This window comes from Taudactylus pleione, unplaced genomic scaffold (assembly GCF_031769625.1).
Source record: "Taudactylus pleione unplaced genomic scaffold, aTauple2 ptg000169l, whole genome shotgun sequence".
Taxonomy (NCBI): Eukaryota; Metazoa; Chordata; class Amphibia; order Anura; family Myobatrachidae; genus Taudactylus; species Taudactylus pleione.
Window position 1 is genome coordinate 3,473,940 of NW_028284571.1, and position 22,379 is coordinate 3,496,318.

Genomic DNA, 22,379 nt, shown 5'->3' on the forward strand with positions numbered 1-22,379 from the left:
AATAATATCAAAATGCTAAATGTCATACACGCTTTGTACACTGTATCCTGTTGTGTTACCTTCTTGTCATCGGTGCATGACTAACAGCAACACAAGACTCTGGCAGTGAAGATACTAGGGGGTATATTTGATCAATTTAAAATCAAACAACTTCGATGTTGTGTTTCTAGGGCTAAACCACACATTTACTAATATTTAAAAATCCAAATCAAAAATTGTCTGTTAGTAAATGTGCGATTTAGCCCCAGAAACGCAACATCAATGTTGTTCAATTTTTATCAATTTCAAATTGATTAAAATAAACCTTTAGTAAATTTACCCCTAAGGGTCCTGTACAGTGGTGCAGCAGAACAACGCACAATAGCACCTTTTCATACACTTGCAATGTCATGTCCTGCATTTACGTACTTTCCTAGCCAAGATATTGTGGTTTGTGCAGAATTGTTCTGGATGATGGATGGATCTGAGCATTCTATGTAAATCATGAGCTGGTTGTAAATGTACAGGAGAAATAGAGCACAAATATACACAAATGAGACTTCATCTGTGATTGTCTAGTAATAGAGATTGAGCAAAATGTAACATTTGGGAGTTGTCAATAACCGTTGTTTTTAGTAGGGATAATTTACACATCCTCACCCCAAAAGCACCAAGCTAATGTACGGGGCAAATAAAACTACATTTAATATTATAAACTTAAGAAATAAGACACTTGGAATAAAGCCCTGTTACTTTCTCAAATTAATGCCATATTAAGGGGCAGATTTATGAAAACTTAGAGAGAAAGTAGCAACCAATCAGCTTCTAACTGTCATTTTTCAAATACAGCCTTAAAGATGACAGAAGCTGATTGGAGATTTGTCAAACCTTGGAGAGAGATAAAGTAGCAACCAAAGTACCAACCAATCAGCTCCTGTCATTTTACGGGCTGTGCTAGAGAAATGAAAGAAGCTGACTGGTTGGTACTTTATCTCTAAGCTTTGATAAATCTCCTGAGTGTTAAAAGAGCAGGGTGCTGTAAGAGTGGAAAAGGTCACGATGTAGCACTTCCGATCATGTGCCACAGAACATTACGCAAAGTGCAAGAGGTGTGCTATTATATGGCTGGTGGTGCCTGACGGCTGCATCATTGGTGCTAGGAGATGCCCACTTTGCACTTTCACGCTTTGTCGTATATACAACATCCATTGACGAGTCAAATAGAATTGTCAAAATAAAAAGTTAATGGGGCAGATGTATGAAGCTCTGGAAAGTGACAAAAGTGCAGAGTGATAAACGACCAACCAATCAGCTCACAACTGTCATGTTACAGGCTGTGTTTGAAAAATGAGAGGTGGGAGCGGATTGGTTGGTCATTTATCACTCTGCACTTTATCACTTTCCACAGCTTCATACATCTGCCCCAATGTGTGAAAAGAGCTGAACACAATCACTGACCTACGTGGGTCATGCTTACAGTATGCTCTATAACATGACTTATACCATCCAAATCACAGCTTATTTACTTTTCAAAAGACTTTTCCCACCAGATCTGTCTAATTTGGCCACACACGCTGCAGACTGTATTGCTTAGACATGATCATTTGGTAGTCAGATAGGATGATGATGACCAGGAGATAACTGATAGACATTCGACTGACCCAATTTGTATAAAAATGGATTACTGCAGCTTTGGATTTGGCAGGTTAAGCAAACTGTATGTATCATTTTTGTTACCTTCCAAAGTAGGTTACTGATGATTTTCAATGTAACAACAGACAATTGAGATGATTCCACAAGTGATAGACATAACAACTGCAACACTACCGTATTTGCCACAATATGTGGCCACATCCTTGTACTTCACAGACAGTAGCAGTGGCTGGATGATATATACAGTATGGCCATGTAATACACAGGACAAAGGCAGTATTAACAAAGTCAATACTGGGAGTAAAACACAGACACTTGGCAGACAACAAACAAACATCTAAACAGTTATATGCTGTAAAGGTGCTCGATCTCTGGCGTTTTAAAACCGCATTTTCTTGCATGCATGTTTAACACATCGGTGATCATTTACACCCAATACTGACAAACAATGCACATGTTAGGAAAACCTAATACCGGTAATACGAACACAGGAGAAGTAGTACGTAATGTGGAATGTGAAATACGTGACAGTGACACATTGCCTACAAGAAGGATCCAGGCCACGACACGATTGTTAGTACCACTCTTCCTTTCAGCTCTTTCAGCATCCTTACTAGGAGTGTATACGATATCCCAGATGTACACCTCCCATTCACAGCCAGGAGTATGTCTCCGCACCTGGAGAAAAGACAGACACCAACGGTAAACTACAATGACTGATGGGATTTTCAACTTTATGACACAATCCAATCAAATTTCTCAAATTGCCAAGATAGGTAAATAAAGTAATTAACAAGTCATTTACAAAGTCAATATTACATTTTATTTATATTATTATTATTATCCTTTATTTATATGGCGCCACAAGGGTTCCGCAGCGCCTTACACAGTACATAAACTATTAAGCACACAAGAACAGATATTAACAGTACAAAAAATGCAGGACAGATACATGATTTATACATTGATGCATAACCCTTAGATAAGCAGCATGGTGTCTGTAACCAAGGGTTGGGTGCTGTTGTAAATTAGAGTATAATTAAGTGAAGGAGAAGCACATGAGGGAAGAGGGCCCTGCTCGTGACAGCTTACATTCTAAAGGGGAGGGGGCAGACAAACATGGGTGACACAGATTGGCTGGATACAAGGGTTACAGTAGTCTAACATCTATGGAAAGGTTAGTCTAAACTTAGGGAAAAAAATAAAAATACGAGTACAGCAAAATTGCACCAAGCAACATGATTAGGGGGCCACAGCCAAGGACCATATATATATATATATATATATATATATATATAATGCAGTCATAATCCTGACCGCAGGGATTCCGGCGCTCAGACTGCCGGCACCGGAATCTCAGCACCTGTTAGAATCCCGGCGTCGGCATCTCAACCACCGGAATCCCAAAGGCAAGTAGCGGTGTTAGGGGTAAGGTTAGGTTTAGGCACTAGGGGGGGAGGGTAACGATACCGATTGACAGGTGTCGAGTCGGGCTACTGACCGCCGGGATGCCGAGCGTCAGCATCCCGTACCCAACCCATATATTATATATATATTTTTTTTATATATGTACATACACAGTACAAGCCTCAGAAAGGGACGGCACTCCAAATAGTAAAATACAATGTCCTCGATGCCCTCCGTTAGGACCTCACACGGAAGTCCACAGTACACACTTTAGGGCTCCACCTGATGATAGGGCATTAAAGCTTCATTCACCTGAGTGCCGCCGCTACAGTGCGTGTGTATATATATATATATATACACTCCAGCGTTCAATGTATCTGGGCGTTCAGCCCCAATTTGGTGCCCTCCTCCTCACCCCCAAATTAATATGAAAAATGTCAAGGCGGCAGGGATTTTATTGTGGGTCAACGTTTCGGGGTTTTCCACCCCTTCCTCAGGACAACACACATATATAACATATATATATATATATATATATATATATTATATACATACAGTCAGGTGCATAAATATCGGGACATTGACAGAATTTTCATATTTTGGCCTCTATTCACCACCACAATGGCTTTGAAATTAAACAAGATGTGCTTTAACTGCAGACTTTCAGATTTAATTTGAGGGTAATTACATCCAAATCAGGTGAACGGTGTAGGAATTACAACGGTTTCTATGTGTGCCTCCCACTTTTTAAGGGGCCAAAAGTAATGGGACAAACTAAACAATCCTAAATCTAACTTTCACTTTTTAATACTTTGTTGCAAATCCTCTGCAGGCAATTACAGCCTGAAGTCTGGAACGCACAGACATCACCAGACGCTGGGTTTCATCCCAGGTGATGCTCTGCCAGGCCTCTACTGCAAATGTCTTCAGTTCCTGCTTGTTCTTGGGGCATTTTTCCTTCAGGTGAACGGTGTAGGAATTACAACGGTTTCTATATGTGCCTCCCACTTTTTAAGGGGCCAAAGTAATGGGACTATCAAGTCAAAAGCTATTTCATGGACAGGTGTGGGCTATTCCCTCGTTATTTCATTATCATTTAAGCAGGTAAAAGGTCTGGAGTTGATTCTAGGTGTGACATTGAGATCCAAAGAGCTGTCACTATCAGTGAAGCAAGCCATCATTAGGCTGAAAAATCAAAACAAACCCCTCAGAGAGATAGCAAAAAAATTAGGTGTGGCCAAATCAACTGTTTGGAACAGTCTTAAAAAGATAGAACGCACCGGAGAGCTCAGCAACACCAAAAGACCCGGAAGACCACAGAAAACAACTGTGGTGGATGACAGAAGAATTATTTCCCTGGTGAAGAAAAACCCCTTCACAACAGTTGGCCAAATCAAGAACACTCTCCAGGAGGTAGGTGTATATGTGTCAAAGTCAACAATCAAGAGAAGACTTCACAAGAGTGAATATAGGGTCTGATTCAGAGCCACTTGTAAGCGGCAGCTCGTTCGCTCCGAGCGATATTTGCCCAACTGTGCATGTGTACGGATCGTTATACGCATGCGCAAACCAGTCAGTGCGGCCGAAATTCATGTGCTCGCAAAATAGCGAATGCCTGCTAATTTGAGTAACAGGATGAGGCGTATGTGGGTGGTAACAGGGGAAGGTGCTTGAAAACGGGGAGTGGAGATCTGATCGCAGGCGTGCTTAAAGGTCAAAATGGGCGTTTTATGGGTGTGCATAATTAAAACAGCAGCGTCATTGACCACGTCATTGGGTTATTTTTTAGCCAGAACTGCTCGCAAAATTGTGGTAGCAAAAACCAACCACAAGAATAGCGAGCAGCTCATACCCTGTTCGATGTACTCGATTAATCAAATAAATAGCGGACATGACGTAGGATGCGAGTGGCCAGGGGGCGTAGTTTCCCAAAAAACCACCGCAAGTTTTTTTCGCTCGTTCAGACCTAGAGGCGTGAACAGACCGCAAACAGCGAACGGTTCATTTGAATAGCCACCCCTATTTTCGGGACGAGCGAGCGCAAATAGCGACCGGCTCTGAATCAGGTCCATAGAGGGTTCACCACAAGATGTAAACCATTGGTGAGCCTCAAAAACAGGAAGACCAGATTAGAGTTTGCCAAACAACATCTAAAAAAGCCATTACAGTTCTGGAACAACAGATGAGACAAAGATCAGCTTGTACGAGAGTGATGGGAAGAGAAAAGTATGGAGAAGGAAAGGAACTGCTCATAATCCAAAACATACCACCTCATCAGTGAAGCATGGTGGAGGTAGTGTCATGGCGTAGGCATGTATGCCTGCCAATGGAACTGGTTCCCTTGTATTTATTGATGATGTGACTGCTGACAAAAGCAGCAGAATGAATTCTGAAGTGTTTCGGGCAATATTATATGCTCATATTCAGTCAAATGCTTCAGAGCTCATTGGACGGCGCTTCAAAGTGCAGATGGACAATGACCTGAAGCATACTGCAAAAACAACCAAAGAGTTTTTTAAGGCTAAAAAGTGGAATGTTATGCAATGGCCAAGTCAATCCCCTGACCTGAATCCGATTGAGCATGCATTTCACTTGATGAAGACAAAACTGAAGGAAAAATGCCCCAAGAACAAGCAGGAACTGAAGACATTTGCAGTAGAGGCCTGGCAGAGCATCACCTGGGATGAAACCCAGCGTCTGGTGATGTCTGTGCGTTCCAGACTTTAGGCTGTAATTGCCTGCAGAGGATTTGCAACAAAGTATTAAAAAGTGAAAGTTAGATTTAGGATTGTTTAGTTTGTCCCATTACTTTTGGCCCCTTAAAAAGTGGGAGGCACACATAGAAACCGTTGTAATTCCTACACCGTTCACCTGATTTGGATGTAATTACCCTCAAATTAAATCTGAAAGTCTGCAGTTAAAGCACATCTTGTTTGTTTCATTTCAAAGCCATCGTGGTGGTGAATAGAGGCCAAAATATGAAAATTCTGTCAATGTCCCAATATTTATGCACCTGACTGTGTGTATATATATATATATATATATATATATATATATATAGCAATGCAGCGGCACTCATTGGACTTCCCATCAGTAGTTAAGATTCACTTTTTGTACTATGTATTTACTGCCTGAGCCTGGGGCTAAACCTCAAAACGTTGCAGGAGATATGGATTAAGTGTCCTTATTTACAACTGATGGGAAGTCTAATGAGTGCAGCTGCATTGCTACATAAGATTTCTTCCTGTGCACCTCGGCGTTTACAGTTTAGTGGATAATAGCTGATATGTTATTCAAGGGCAGAAGAGGGAACTGCCTGGTCCCATAGCAATATTTGTGTAGGGACCCCTGCCCGTATCTAATATGATGAAAATGCGCTGATCAAAATACGCCTTACGCTTTGTTCTGAGCAATGGCCTCAGGTGGCGTGCACAGGCTACAGGTAGGGAGCAGGGTCTCTGGCCTGGCATTACCTGGCCACCCTCACCTCCAGGCCCTGCAATTGGAGCACCCACTATAGTTCAGAGACTGATGTCACTGCAGAATGTGAGTGGTCGTTTCATCCCCCTGTTATAATGAGGACAAGCTGCATACTGCTTGATAAAGAGGTAGACGTATTTATACCTATGTGTTTACTAATTCAATGGGGCCGATTCAATTCAACGTGAATTGAATAGCGCTGGGAGGGAGCTCCTGGAGCTATTCAATTCAGTGTGCTGTGTGGTCGGAGAATGCCGGTTCTCACGCCTTAACAAGGGTGTTAAGGCGTGGTAACTGGCATTCTCTGACCAAAGTGCCAGGTGCGCGGCTGTTAGCACCGCGCTAAACAGAAAAACAGCTGCGCGCCTGGCACTTTGGTCGGATTTCTCCTGGCATCCCCAGGGGGGTGCGAGAAGAAATCCTTAGCCCGCCCAAACAGCGTGGTGTATTGAATAGCTTCGGGAGCTCCCTCCCACGGCTATTCAACATCGCGTTGAATTGAATCGCCCCCTATGTCAGCAAATGAAAAATACAACTATTAAAGACTATTCTAGGTACAAGCACAAAACAACAAAAGAAAAAAAAAATCTGTTTCCTTACACATGTTATTTTGCTTATCATTAAGTAATAAATTTATCAAACTACACATGTGGTAGAAATAGAAGCACAAATAATAAAAAATTAATATGATACTTGGCTTAAGTTTGTATTGTGGCATTTGCGCACATTGCTTCAAAGAAGAACTGTCAGTGTCAGTCATCCTATGAAATTAGAGATGCGCAGTTCGGTTTTGACTTTGTTCTTTTTGCCAAATTAGCGCAAGTTCAGATTTATCTTATTGGTTATTCAAAACACGTGAGACCCGGATAGTAAATATGATGCCATTTTTTAGATCCGAACGTAACCGAGTAAAACCCGAACCGCTCATCTTTATCTCAAATATTGGTAAGGTGAGAATCATAGTGACAATGCGTTTGCTAGCATGCAATGCATGGATAACCATGTTTTACAGCAGGAGGCAGTTGGGACTGTATTTCACATATGGGCTATCTAGTCATGTGCCTTATTACTGCTCTTCAGATCAGTATAAAGTTATGAGAATACAGTGCATCCGGAAAGTATTCACAACGCTTCACTTTTTCCACATTTTGTTATGTTACAGCCTTATTCCAAAATGGAATAATTTTATTTTTGTCCTCAAAATTCTACACATACACACACACACACACACACACACACACACACACACAATACCCCATAATGACAACGTGTAAAAAGTTTTTTTTTAGATTTTTGCTAATTTAATAACAAAAAAAACACTAAGAAATCACATGTACATAAGTATTCACGGCCTTTGCCATAAAGTTCAAAATTTAGTTCAGGTGCATCCTGTTTCCACTGATCATTCTTGAGATGTTCCTACAGCTTAATTGGAGTCCTCCTGTGGTAAATTCAGTTGATTGGACATGATTTTGAGAGGCATACACCTGCCTATATAAGGTCTCACACTGTGCATGGCAGAGCACAAACCAAGCATGAAGTCCAAGAAATTGTCTGTACACCACCGAGACAGGATTGTCTTGAGGCACAAATCTGGGGAAGGGTACAGAAAAATATCTGCTGCTTTGAAGGCCCCAATGAGCACAGTGGCCTCCATCATCCGTAAATGGAAGAAGTTCGGAACCACCAGGACTCTTCCTAGAGTTGGCTGGCCGTCTAAACTGAGTGATCGTGGGAGAAGGGCCCTACTCAGGGAGGTGACCAAGAACCCGATGGTCTTACAGCATTCCTCTGTGGAGAGAGGAGAACCTTCCAGAAGGACAACCATCTCTGCAGCAATCCACCAATCAGGCCTGTATGGTAGAGTGGCCAGACGGAAGCCACTCCTTAGTAAAAAGCACATGGCAGCCCGCATGGAGTTTGCCAAAATGCACCTGAAGGACTCTCAGACCGTGAGAAACAAAATTCTCTGGTCTTATGAGACAAAGTTTGAACTCTTTGGCGTCAATGCCAGGCGTTAAGGACTCTCAGACCATGAGAGACAAAGATTGAACTCTTTGGTGTGATGCCAAGCGTTATGTTTGGAGGCAACCAGGCACCACTCATCACCAAGCCAATACCATCCCTACAGTGAAGCATGGTGGTGGCAGCATCATGCTGTGGGGATGTTTTCCAGCGGCAGGAACTGGGAGACTAGTCAGGATAGAGGGAAAGATGAATGCAGCAATGTACAGAGACATCCTGGATGAAAACCTGCTCCAGAGCGCTCTTGACCACAGACTGGGGCGACGGTTCATCTTTCAGCAGGGCAACAACCATAAGCACACATCCAAGATATCAAAGGAGTGGCTTCAGGACAACTCTGTGAATGTCCTTGAGTAGCCCAGCCAGTGCCCAGACTTGAATCCGATTGAACATCTCTGGAGAGATCTGAAAATGGCTGTGCACCGACGCTTCCCATCCAACCTGATGGTGCTGCAAAGAGGAATGGGCGAAACTGCCCATAGATAGGTGTGCCAAGCTTGTTGCATCATATTCAAAAAGACTTGAGGGTGTAATTGCTGCCAAAGGTGCATCAACAAAGTATTGAGCAAAGGTTGTGAATACTTATGCACATGTGATTTCCTAGTTTTTCTTTTTTATTAAATTTGCAAAAATCACAAAAAAACTTTTTACACGTTGTCATTATGAGGTATTGTGTGTAGAATTTTGAGGACAAAAATTAATTTATTCCATTTTGGAATAAGGCTGTAACATAACAAACTGTGGAAAAAGTGAAGTGTTGTGAATACTTTCCGGATGCACTGTATATTGCACAATGCAAAGGGCAGTCACAATATACAACTGATCAATGAAATTATACAGTGCCACATGTGTGCACAGTACATGGCTTCCTGAGAGCACTTGGGAGGCCACATAAGAAACAGTTCTCTGTTACTGTATCTGATATCACATACGACAGCACTGAGGTGAAGTCAATTACCTGATTCTTCCATCGTTGTATGCGGGGGTGCCCTCTAGTATGGATTTAATGAAGAATGGCTTGTTCCGGGTGCAGTCCTCAGAACCTCCTACAATGCTGAAACCCAGGCTCCCCGCTGTATTCCTCCTCAGCACAATCTCTCTGCAGCTGTATAAATACCTAAACACAGAAACATGGAAGTGTTTATTCATCTCTTAATTACTCCAAAATCTTCCCCAAATGTTTTACTGTTTAGTTTGGACCATATCACTTTTTTATCTTACGCTGGAGGGTTCTCATCTCCTGGTTGGTCCCATCTCCGTTGCTGCAGGGGAAGCCATTGGGGGGACCCCCCTGCTCCTACTGTGCATGACAGAGACGGGACATGTCATCCTTGATTATTACCTATAGTACAGAACTTCACATAATTTACAGATATGAATGAGGCTAAGCAAAGTGGTATTTTACATAGAAGCTTGGAAAGTTTATTTTAATAAAACGGTGAAACTAAAGTGCTAGGTGAGTGGCCTTATGATAGGATGATTACAGTTATGCAGGCACCTCCCTCATACCTCCCAACTGTCCCCATTTCAGCAGAAGCAGAATATACTTGACGGCTCATTGTTCTGTAGGCTGTAGCTATGGGGGTGTCCCATTCACTGCTGATATAGGGCAGCGCTGATCAGGTGCGGTGTGCATCTACGACTGTTGCACACAGCAGTGAATATGTGTTTAGAGAAGAGTAAAGAGACTGAGGTCCTAGGCCACCCACATTGTGATGTGGCCGTGATCTTTTCCCAATTCACGTATCTGAAATGCTGGGTGGTATGCTCATAGGTGGTACCTCTCTGCACACCAGGTGGCATATGTATCAAAGCTTGATGTGAGATAAAATTGTGAGATATATATCACCAACCAATCAGCTTCTTACTTACATTTTGCAGGCTGTGTTTAAGAAATGATAGTTTGGAGCTGATTGGTTGGTGATATATATCACACAATTTTATCTCACATCCAGCTTTGATACATATGCCCCCAATTCCGCTTTTAGATAGATTGCATCATTTTATTTTGTTTGCTGGAATAATATTGTAATTCTGCAGTTGTACAGTAGTTAATTTAGCTCACAAATCCACCTTAGAAACACAATTTGCTGTTAGATTAGTGACTGTGGGCCTGATGCAGAATAGGATGGAGACATACATTAGCTTTCATGCACGCTTCCATACAAGCATTATTCACGCTTCCCTCTGGCTCTGCGCAGCCCGCTGTTCCCTTCACACATCCACACTGAACTTTGCCTAAGTGAGAACGTCCCATTACAGCAAAGTCACCTCAGTAATAAGTGGAGATGTGATGGTAATGCGTACGACGCTGCATCTCCTGTACATGCGTGCGCACAGTTCTGGAGCCTGCGCAGAGCTAAGACACACAAGGTATGCTCCGCAAACAGGCATACATTCAACTCCGCATCAGTTCCTGAGAGTTTTAATACGATTTAGCACTACAATAGCATCACATTGTGCCTATATACAGTAAGTGTACAGGAAAAATGCAGTTCTTCTATACATTGGGGGGAGAGCTGAGAATACAGCCGGGCTTGCTGTATGTTACTGCAGGGACTCTGGCGGCACACGTCTACTCATACTACTAGATGGCAGACTTGAGTTGTCATGGAAGCACATAATACTCTGACAAGTGAGCTGAGTGGGTGGAAGCATTAATTCAATAAATGCACATCCCGGTCTGCGCAGCATCATCCTCGCCAGGTGAAAAGAAAAACATTATACATCAAGACCAGCAACTGTATAATGTCAGTCATTGGTTTTCTATGTGACACCGTCGAGAGACCTCTCACATTTTGTGATTTATGCTAAACACATTCCGTCCCCTATATTACTGTAAAACATATGTGAAGCATGGAGAGAAATGCCAGCTGAGTCCTACTGCTTACTTATGATTACCAGGCACAGTGTTCTGCTTCCGACTGCAGCAAAGCATTTTACCATCTACATAATGTGTATTTTACATATGCAACCTGTTAGGACTTTACTGCATGACTAGGAGTCTGACCTCCGGCCTATTACCTCCTGTGGTCTTAATCAGCAAGTGTTACTAAAATAACACACACATCACGCTCCCCAGATTCCTAGCAATTCCCGGCATCATTTATACAGCTATATTGTGTCCATTACAGATCAGAAGGACCAAGGGAAAATGTGCATATGACATGTGTGTGCAACTAATTATTTGTTTGAAGATACTTTGTTTACATATTCTTTTGATCAGTTCCAGGGACAAGTTGAGAGCTCAATACTAACAAATAATGAATAATATAATAAATAAATAATATATACACAGTTCGGTTTGCCGTCTTAGGTGTGGAAGAATTTGATTGGTCTGCACAAAGCCCAGACCTTAACCTTATTGAAGGGGAGATGTACTAAGCCTTGGAGAGAGATTAAGTGGAGAGAGATAAAGTACCAGCTCCTGTCACTTTTCAAACAAAGCCTGTAAAATGACAGTTAGGAGCTGATTGGTTGGTACTTTATCTTTCTCCAAGGCTTAGTACATCTTCCCCTGGAACTCCAACTGCAAGTCAGGCCTTATCGCCTAACATCAGTGTCTGACTTCACCAATGCTCTAGTACCTGAAAGAATGTGGTCAGAGACCATTTTATTAGGTATACCTGTACAATTACTCGTTAATGCAAATCTTTTATGAGCCCATCATGCGGCAGCAACTCAATGCATTAAAGCACACAGGCATGGTCAAGAGATTCAGTTGTTGGTCAGACAATCACCAGGGAGGTGAAGAAATTACGTTGACTGAAAAATTATTGGGGCCAGATGAGGTGGTTTAAGAATCTCAAAAATTGCTGATCTCTTGGGATTTTCTCACACAACAGTCTCTAGAGTGTGCAGGGAATGGCTATTTGCTCTGATATGAGAGCGGCCAGAGGATAATGGCCAGACTGATACAAGATTACAAGAAGGGTACAGTAACTCAAATAACCATGTGTTACAGCAGCGGTGTGCAGGACAGCATCTCTGAAGGCACAGCACGCTGAAACTTGGATGAGTGGATGGGCAACAGCGGCAGAAAATCATACCAGGTTCCACTAATGGCAGCTAAGAGCAGGAAACTGAGACTACAGTGGGCAGAAGTTAAAGAAAAATATTTTGCACAGTTTAAAGCTGGAAATGTTTCTTGTCTGACAAAACTCGATTTCTGCTGCAAATCAATGGCTATATCCTGCCTTGTGTCAAGTGTGGTGAATGTTTTCCTTGCACACATTAGGTTCCTTAACACCAACTGAGCAATTTTTATATGCCATAGTCTACGTGAGTATTGTTGGTAACCATGTACATCCCTTTATGGCCACAGTCTACCCATCATCTAACAGATAATTTCATCAGCATAATGCGCCATGTCACAAAGTACACGTCATCTTAACCGGGTTTCGCAATGTGTTCAGTGTACTCCAATAGAGTCCACAGACACCAGGTCCCAATACAGTATACTTTAGGGCATATTTGCCTACATTTCCGGAAAACGGGTGCTGCTCCCGGCCGCCCAGAAAGGCATACATGCATCTTGCAGTGCCCCTTGTTCGCCCGGAGCAACCCACTTTACTGAATAAAGTGGGCGGGCCAGGCGGCCGAAGATGCGATTCGTGCTGAATTGCATTATCGTAGCCACGCACCCTGCTTTACAATGCCAATAATATTGCCATTGTATAGTGGGGGTGTGGCCATGATGACACAATCATGCCGACACGCCCCTGCACTGCCCACCTATGCTGCGCCACGCACCTTCACTCCTTCCCCCGCTGTGCTGACCTGGCTGTCCTCTCCTGGAGGGGGCAGCCAAAATGTCGGCAAGTAGACCTTAGGGATGGGGTGGAATGGGGGATTCACAGCATGAATGTGCAGCTAACAACAGAAAGCACTTGATTTGTAGGATGGGGCATTTTTTCCCTGTGCAAATCAGACTTTTACGTTAAACAAGACAACAAACCGCTGGATTTATGCCCAGCTTGGCAACACATGCGTGCATTTCTGCCACTCCCAATTAATATTGTTCAATCAAAATTTCATTTAGATAGGTAAAAAGTTTTGGTCAACATACATAGCAATCTGTGGCCAATTAGGTCTAATATTATCACAAATGAGATCAATATCTTGCAGAACAGTAAATCAATTATTTTCCTGCATTAGTCTGTTTATTTTCCAAACAATTTGTTAATGGCTAATAGTAATGGTAAATTATTTTGGATAACCTTGTTAATTTTAGTGGCCCTTTCAGATAGAAAAACTAGAAAAGCTAAATAACTCCCTGATGTAAATGATTCTAAAGTAGAACACAAAGAGAAGTCTCTTGTCACCTACTGGAAACACAGACCTTTTCTCCAGGAGATCCTGGCTGGCGCAGCACTAGAAAGGCCATACACCAGCACTGAGGCCGATGCTTGCAGGACACCTATAGTAAAAGAGTTCTTTGTCTCATGTTATAGCACACAAAGGGGCTAAGCTGATGTTTATCCAAGAATCAAGGCTCGAAATGCACAGATAATAAACGTATCACGTGTATTATAATCATTCCAACAAAAACAATAATTAACTCTCCTCACTTATACATTTAGGACTCCATGTTTACAGACTAGAGACTTTGATAAGTAGCCCCAATAGGATGCATGTTACAGAAGGGGGAGGGGGGTGATGAGCTAGGATTGTGGGGAAGTTGCTCTCTTATACTCTGTAATGTGCATCTTGGCGGGAAGACAAAGGAATTCCAGATGTGGAATCTGGGTGCTGTAAGGTCACATAAGTTAACACTTTAGGTCACCAGGCACCAGAGTGAGTCAATTACTTTTGGTGATGATAAAATAAAAAGATGACAACAATCCAAGTTTTATAAAGGATCAGTTTCCATTAAATGAGTCAAATTAATTGGGCAGAAATACTGAAGCTTAATACTAAATTGCATTCTGTGTACTTAGTTAAGCTAAAACAGCATAAGAATAATTATACACAAACTCTCTTGTATCTCCACCCTCCAGGTGCTCCTTGTGGACTTAAATACTCCTGTTCACTTTGTTTTTCCACACTGTGTGTTTGCTGGTTATAGTACAGTCTTACCAAGTCTTTTCTGGGTACCAATATAGCTGGGTGACCCCATGCAGGTTGTCTCCTTGTTTCAGTGGGATCCAATCCAAGCTGACTAATGCAAAGCTTATAGAGGTATTTGGGATAGAGGTTGTTTTTGTGCTTCATTTTCATTTACTTCTGTACGCAAGTTTCTCCCCCAAATTTCAATTGCCCATTCTTTTCAATTGGCAATCCAAATATAGAACACACACTGGAAAGTCAATTAAAAACCTTACCATTTATTTCAATGGTCTATGCATTTCAAAGTAATATCGCTAGATTTAAGCCATTGAAAATGGCCTCTACACAATTACTATAGATAAAATTGCTATTAATTAAATTAGAGCATTTGTCCAATTAATTAACAACTTTCTTAAGGTGATTTTGAGCAATTTGAAATTGCTGAACAAAACTGGCCTTTAGTAGATTCCCCCTTAGCGAGACTGTGAAATTGCACCCTCCCTGTTCCTGTACATATATAAACGGACTAAAAATCCATCTCCAAGCACTTTGCTCAATATCACAAACAGATTGGATGCATTTACATTCTTTCCTCAGAAACGGGTAATAAATCGAATCCAGGGGAGAAAGTTTTCAATTGTTAGAAAGAAAAATAAAATGGGTTATTAAAGTTAACCAAGATTTAATCTTTATCTTGTGCCCTATCAGGAACCATAAAATAACATCTAATGTTGGATGTTTGCATGGATAATTGTACAGTATTTAGCCTACAGCTGGGTACACACTGATGGCTATATCGCCCGTTCCATTGAACGGGTGATATATCTATAGTGCATCGCCGGGTGTGTACAGCAGATATGTCTGTGAACGTCGTCGTTCACAGACATGTTCGATCTGATGTGCAGCACAGCAGATGGCTGATATATGGTAAAGATATATGGGCCATCTGAAAGATGTGCACACGCGACCCGCGATAACCCGTACACATTCTGCAAGGACCCGGCGGTGAGTAACAACTTAAAACTCCCAATATCTTGTACCAACCATAAAGTAGATGATCTGGGGAGAGATAATTCAACAACAGCTGGGGAATCACAGGTACTCGGTAAACAATTTATCAGTAACACAAAGATACCTCCATACCAGTCCTGGGGGTAAATTTACTAAGATTCGATTTGGTCCCGATTTGTCCCGTTTTTCAACTCGGATAGGATCAATCAAAAACGGACAGTTTTTTTTTTTCACTTAAAAAAAAAAATCGGGAATTTACCAAGCTCCCGGTTTTGACAGGATCGTTTTGATTGATGGTGTATTTGGTCGATCCTGTCCTTTTTGAAGTCCCGATTTCACCACCCGAATTTCTCTCCCGAACAAGCAGGCTGCACATATCAGTGAAATATGTGCAGACTGTTTTTTATTTTTTTTAGGGTTAATCTTTTGTAAAAAAAATTACATAGGGTACCCCCCCAAAAGCATAACCAACCCCGGACTTGTCAGCCTGTCCTAGTACCTAAAATAACGGGGAACAAAACGAGTAGGGTTCCATCGTAATATAGGTATCAGCACCAGGCTGCAGGGCCAGTCCTGGTTTTAATTATAGGGGGGAAAAATTGCGTAGGGGTCCCCCTATAATTAAAACCAGCACCAGACCCTTTCTAGCGGGGGGCTGATGCCACAGCCAGGGGAGCCCTTTCACCGGGCCCCCCAGTCGCAGCATCTGTCCTGACTGCTAGTCAGCCCAGGCTACCCCTGGCCTAGGCTGATAGCCCGGGGCTATCCCCGCCACCCCTGGGCGGTGGGTGGTGGGTTGATAGTGTATGTGGTGTGTAAAAAAATAGAAGTATCAACATTGTCTTTACAGACGACATTAAGGGCCCGCTGGTACCTGTAGTTCACCTGTAAAGAAATGTCTAAAAAAACACAACACGCACACATACACCGTAAAAGTACAGTTTTATTTCACCTACATTACCAAGAGTGGTCCCTTGCCCAAAGTAGGCATCCAAGGTCTTCTTAATACAAAAAAACTAAAATCCCAATCCATGTAACAGATACCGACCAGATACTCGTTTTGTTCCCCATAATTTTAGGTACCAGGACAGGCTGACAAGTCCGGGGCTGGGTCCCTAAGTAACTTTTTTATTTTTATTAACCCTTACAACACACTTTCCATTAATAAACACACACAAATCACTTGGATTTGTGTATGTTGAATGACAATTCGCAGCCCAGGAGGTGGTGCATTAAAAACTTCTATTGAGCCCCCGATTTGAGTGTAAAACGGCTGACTTTAGCAAAACGAATAATGGTAAATTCCCGATTTGGATGAAATAAGTGAAAAGTACTTCCAAATTGAGCTGATGGTGATATAATTTGTATTGTTCAAAACGGAGGAATTTGCGGCATTAAACCACACGATTTTAACACCAAAAATAACACAAATCACCTGACTTTAATGATAGTAATTTCCAATCTGCAAAAAAGTGATATTATCACCCGAGAGTGCAAATCGGGACCAACACGAATCTTAGTAAATTTACCCCCTGTTGTGTACAAGACTTTTTATTCATTTGAGAGGACTGTAGCCACTAGGGGGCACTCTAATATTTGATTCTATGGCTGATTTTTTTTTTTTTTTTTTTTTTTTTTAAGCACTAAGCTCTGATTATAAGGTTGATTCAATTAGCCGCAAGGGGGATGTGTTGCCATTGCGATGTGTGGAAATGCCGGCAATGGCACCTCACTCGAGGACCTTTGTATGCAGCCTTATGGGGCTGTGAACAAAAATCTGCGAGTCCAGAGCTGCCATAAGTACGGCACATAGCTGCAATTAATCGTGCCACAAACCGACTCGCAGCTAATTTAATCAACCCCTATGTGTTTTAATTAACATATATAGAAAAATAAATTGGCCATGATCAATACTTACACATATTGAACATCTTACACCAGACAATAAAACTAAAATTCAAGGCTATTCAATATGAAAAAGCATCTTGCAATACAAGTATAAATAATATTAAATTATAATAAATATAATTCAATTATAAAATATATGTATTAATTTTGTTTGTAAATTCTCATGCATTTTACCTTGTATGGTGCCATATTTTCTAAATGTGGTTGCATAACACCTATTAGAGCTGCAGACATCTCTGATTAGGGATACTCTAGTTATGGTTACTTTGCGTATGTATGCCTCTCTCTAACTATAGATATATATATATATATACAGTATACACACACACACACTGTCCATAGAGTTGGCACTCCCATTCACATGTTAAAAATACTGAGGTGCCAGTCGTAAGTTAAAATACATATGTCCTGATGATGGGTTGAAATAAACCCGAAACATTGATTTGATGGAACTTGTTTGAAATCTTTTTATTAACCCGTTGAGTGCCTCTTTCTCGATCTTGCTAGACATATATATATATATATAATTTATATTATTGTTTATAGCTGTGTGTGTGTAAAATCCTTCCTTGATTTTAATTATGTCATCACGCTTGCGAGACCTAACGTGCACAGCGTGCGCATCTTTCAATGTGTGCACCAAGCACAGACCGGGATGGAGGAAGCCAGGAGTGCAAGTATTGTTATCGGGACGGGATGGGATGGGTAGTGGGACAGGAGGGGGTGGAGAGCAGCTGAAAGGGGTGGCTAGATAGGGGCAAGCAGGGGTAGTTGAAGTTACCCGGCCGATACCAGTCTGTACGTACACACACACACCTATTCAATTTCATATATATATATATATATATATATCATCTGTAAATAAAGTTGATATTTAAAGTAAACTGTATGTTGCACTAGACTTCAGTGAATGTACTGATATTTGTTAGGGTTGCATCCATCCTAAGGAGTTTGGTATCATTTGTAGGATTCAGCATCAAATCTGAATCCTAATTTCCCTGTGAATTTTATTTCTTTTACCATAAATTCAGTTTAGTATGTAATCAGGGATCAGCATATGGCGGTATACCATGGGCCTCATTTATTTACAATAGTTTTATCACCAAAACGAGTGATAAATTTCCCTGTGTATGATAATGGTGCTCCAGCCAATCAGCTCCCAACTGTTAACTGTTAGAAAAATGACAGTTGGGAGCTGATTGGCTGGAGCATCATTTATCATACACTCTGAAATGTATCACTCGTTTTGGTGAGAAAACTTATTAGTAAATGGGGGCCTTTGTCACATGATATGGATCCCTTGCAGGGGCGTAGGAACCAGGGTGGAGAGGGGGGGCAGATAGGGCAGTTGCCCCCATGATTTCTGTTGGTTGGCAAAGACTGTTTTGCTCCCCCATGAACTTCTACACAAAAGCAAATGTGGATGAATAAAATGAAAATGGGGATGTAGCGATAATAGCTATATTTGAACTCGCCAACTGTTATCGTTTCCGTTTACCAGAAATGACGTTATCTTCATGTTTGTTCTGCGTACATTTTCTTCACAAATGCTTTTTTTTTTTACATTTCTTAGAAGCCCCTCTCATTTTCCTGTGACAATTTGCAGTAAGCATAAGCAGACACGCGAGACCAGGAAGCTGCACTTCCCATTGTCTGTTCTTGTAAGTTGTACAATAATGGAACAGAGAGAGCGAGTTATTGCGGCCTGCGGATGGTATACCACGTTAGCAGCAGTCTCATTATAGCCAGATTGTAGCACATACCAGATATTATAGCACATACCATAACCAGTGAGGCAGGGACTATAGATTTTAAATGGTATTAATAATAATATTTATTTAATAATATATATATTTTTATAGTAAAATAAACAATGAAACCCCAGAAACACTAACGAAAATTAACATAGGACTGGGGGTCTTTGTATATCTACAGTCACTGTTACAACTGTCGTAAAATGAGATACCAAACGTGGGGAAAAAGGGGTATATGACCTTTTCTCCCACCTCCCCATGAAAATTTTAATTCCTACGCCCCTGATCCCTTGTATTGTGCACCCGAAACAGAGCGATGGCATGAAACAAGCCAATAAAAGTTTGACGCCATGTCGCTATCCACCTCTCCCTGGTGCCTACATGCTCACAAACAAAGCTGTACTTACCAGGTGTCTTCAGGCCAAACACTCCAATTCTACTAACTTAAATGTAAGGCTCATCAGCTTAATCTCGTTTGCAGGCTACAGGGGCTTAACAGAACAGCTACTGCATTCACCAAGTCAGGTCATTGAGCCTGTGCAGGGATGAGACATCTTTATGTTCCTAATTGACTAATACCCCTTTGGGAAAATGTCTAGCAAGAATTCACTTGGTCGAGCAACAACTACTAGTGTTATGCAGCATATTTTAGAAGCATACATCGTATTCTATGCACATGTTTTGTTTAGGGAGATGTATTACTTGCCCTGTAACCAGTTGAAATGTATGCTATAATGCATTGTCACCTGAAAGCACATGGCCAGAGGTCTTTTGAACAAAAGAAAAAAAAAACACAATCAATTTTCCAACACAGCCTGTAACCTGTCAGTTAGGAGACAGTCTGCCCACACTCCTGGCAGGACCGTTCCAATATTGGGCAGAAACACTGTCACGTCACTTGTGGAGGAGGGGTCAGAGTGTTGAACTGCACAGCACCCATCTCCGATCTTGACATCTCCAACGCTCTGATCAAAGTTTTTCCAGACCAATATCCTTGTCAATACAGTACTACAGCAAGTAGAGACCTATGGGGGAGAGCTTGGGCACACATGACAATGGGAGAATAGTTGAGGATCACATGTGACAAAGAGAGAGAGTAGGGAGGACATACTGTATCTAATATTTGATGATTTATACATGGTTACTCTCCATTCTCCCAATGATACATACAAATTGGAAGGGGGTGTATAAATGAAATATTGGAACACCAGGGTCACGAAAGAATGAAAGAATCCCTGCAACATTAGGAGCAGAAAAATATAAAATAATGTTGCAGCACAAAGACAAAACAAACAACTACATTAAAGGCAACTATAAGTATAAGAAAAAAAACAAACGTTAATTCATTAAGAGGTATAAACAAAAGTATATTTTATATATATATATTTTATTTTTTATATATTGTATAGCGCTTATTTCTCATTTGCATAAAGTGCCAGTGACATATTTTTTAGGCTTTTAAGACAAAATTAAAGAGAACGAGAAAATAAAATAATGAAAAACGTGTATGTGAGTGGGTGTGAGAGAGATACGGGGCATATGTATCAAAGCTTGATGTGAGATAAAATTCAACCAATCAGCTTCTAACTTGCATTATGCAGGCTGTGTTTAAGAAATCCAACCTCCATGATTAAGGCACAGCCGAAACGCGTTGGAGACCCACACCAGCCACCGTCACAGAACCGTGATCCGGAACCCCACGTGATCGCCAGAGATCCTCCCTGCCGTCAGCAGTGACTGCCTGCCACAAGGAGCCGCCAGCACCTCCAGCGAGCGGCATCCCCACCTTGTGACCACAGCACTCCCGGCACCCAGCCCTCTTACTCCCGCCCAGATCTGGTGACCTCACACGCAGGAGAGTCACGAGGAGCCGCTCAACACCTCCAGCAAGCGGCTTCCCCGATCCGGACCCACACCCCCGGCCATCCCGCTTTCCCACGCGGCACACACACAGGGGAATTAGCCGCGTATCCCACACCACGGAGCCACCAGCCCGCTGCAGCCTTCTGATCCGCAGACCCAGCCCGGGTCCGGCTACATCACTGACCCAGACACCACCAGTCTGCCAGCACAACAAACGGAATGCCAGATTCATTAGCACGGGCACATCCACACCAGGAGCCGCAGCACATGAGGAGCAGCCAGCAAACACAGTCACCTGGCGTTCTGAACTACAAAAGACTGCTGATCATCGCCACCATCCTCCCATATCGCATCGCCTAGCCAGGCACCTACCGGTAGGTAAGTTGTACATTTGCGGGACGCCGCTACCCCATCCACCCCAAGGACTTCCACCATCACACTGCCGGGTGTCAAGACTGTTGACCAAAGGCCCAGCAGGGACAATGTGCTGGTCCAGAACCGCACGGCAAGGAGCCCCCTAAAAGGGTCCACCCACCTTCCCCCCCATGCCACCACTCTGATCTACCCCATTGCCCCTGGGTCATTTGTTCTCAAGCAGCATTGTGCCTACTTAATAAAGCCTTTGACCCAGCACCATTGCTTCAGTCTCTCTGTTACACATCTCACTGATTATATACCAACACTACACACTCCCTCACCCACTAGAGAGCGCACCTTACCCAACTTCTACCTGTGTTTAAGAAATGATAGTTTGGAGCTGATTGGTTGGTGAAATATATTTCACAATTTTATCTCACATCAAGCTTTGATACATATAAAACATGAAACCCTCCCCCTAAAAACATGGGAGGTTGCATGTTCTCGGACTCTATTACATTGGCCGAGTTTAAAAAGTGTGGGAGATTACTACTAAACTCACATATTTTCTAAACTCTCAATATATAATATTTGGCCCTAAGTGTCTGGGCCATTCATCAAAAATGTAAAGCAGGAGATATCAGAGATATCACCTGCTTACCTTTTTACTTGCGATGTGGCCCACTGTCCTCATACACTAGTATGAGGACATAAATTCATCAAGCTTCGGAAATACAATATTTTCAGAGCTTGACTGCGGGAGCATTCACCATCTTCAGATGGTGTTGCCAAATAGAAGCCTATGAGCTTATTTTACAAAGTGCTCTGAGAGGGATCCAATCGGATCCCTCCCAGCACCCCCTGCTGCGCGCGTTATAAAACACATATGCAGAG

The 22,379-nt window shown here is 42.1% G+C and overlaps 1 protein-coding gene across 5 annotated transcripts in view; it reads right to left on the reverse strand.

Moving 5' to 3' along the window:
* Window positions 1–1,357: 1,357 nt before the first annotated feature.
* LNX1 (ligand of numb-protein X 1) overlaps window positions 1,358–22,379 on the reverse strand; it is a 224,961-nt gene continuing 203,939 nt past the window's right edge. For all 5 annotated transcript variants that reach the window (XM_088475264.1, XM_088475265.1, XM_088475266.1 and 2 more), the window contains 2 exons: window positions 9,503–9,661; window positions 1,358–2,310 (listed from right to left, as the gene is read on the reverse strand). In XM_088475264.1, the coding sequence (XP_088331390.1) occupies window positions 2,175–2,310; window positions 9,503–9,661 (295 nt within the window). In that variant the 3' untranslated portion in view covers window positions 1,358–2,174. The remainder of the gene's footprint in view (window positions 2,311–9,502; window positions 9,662–22,379) is intronic.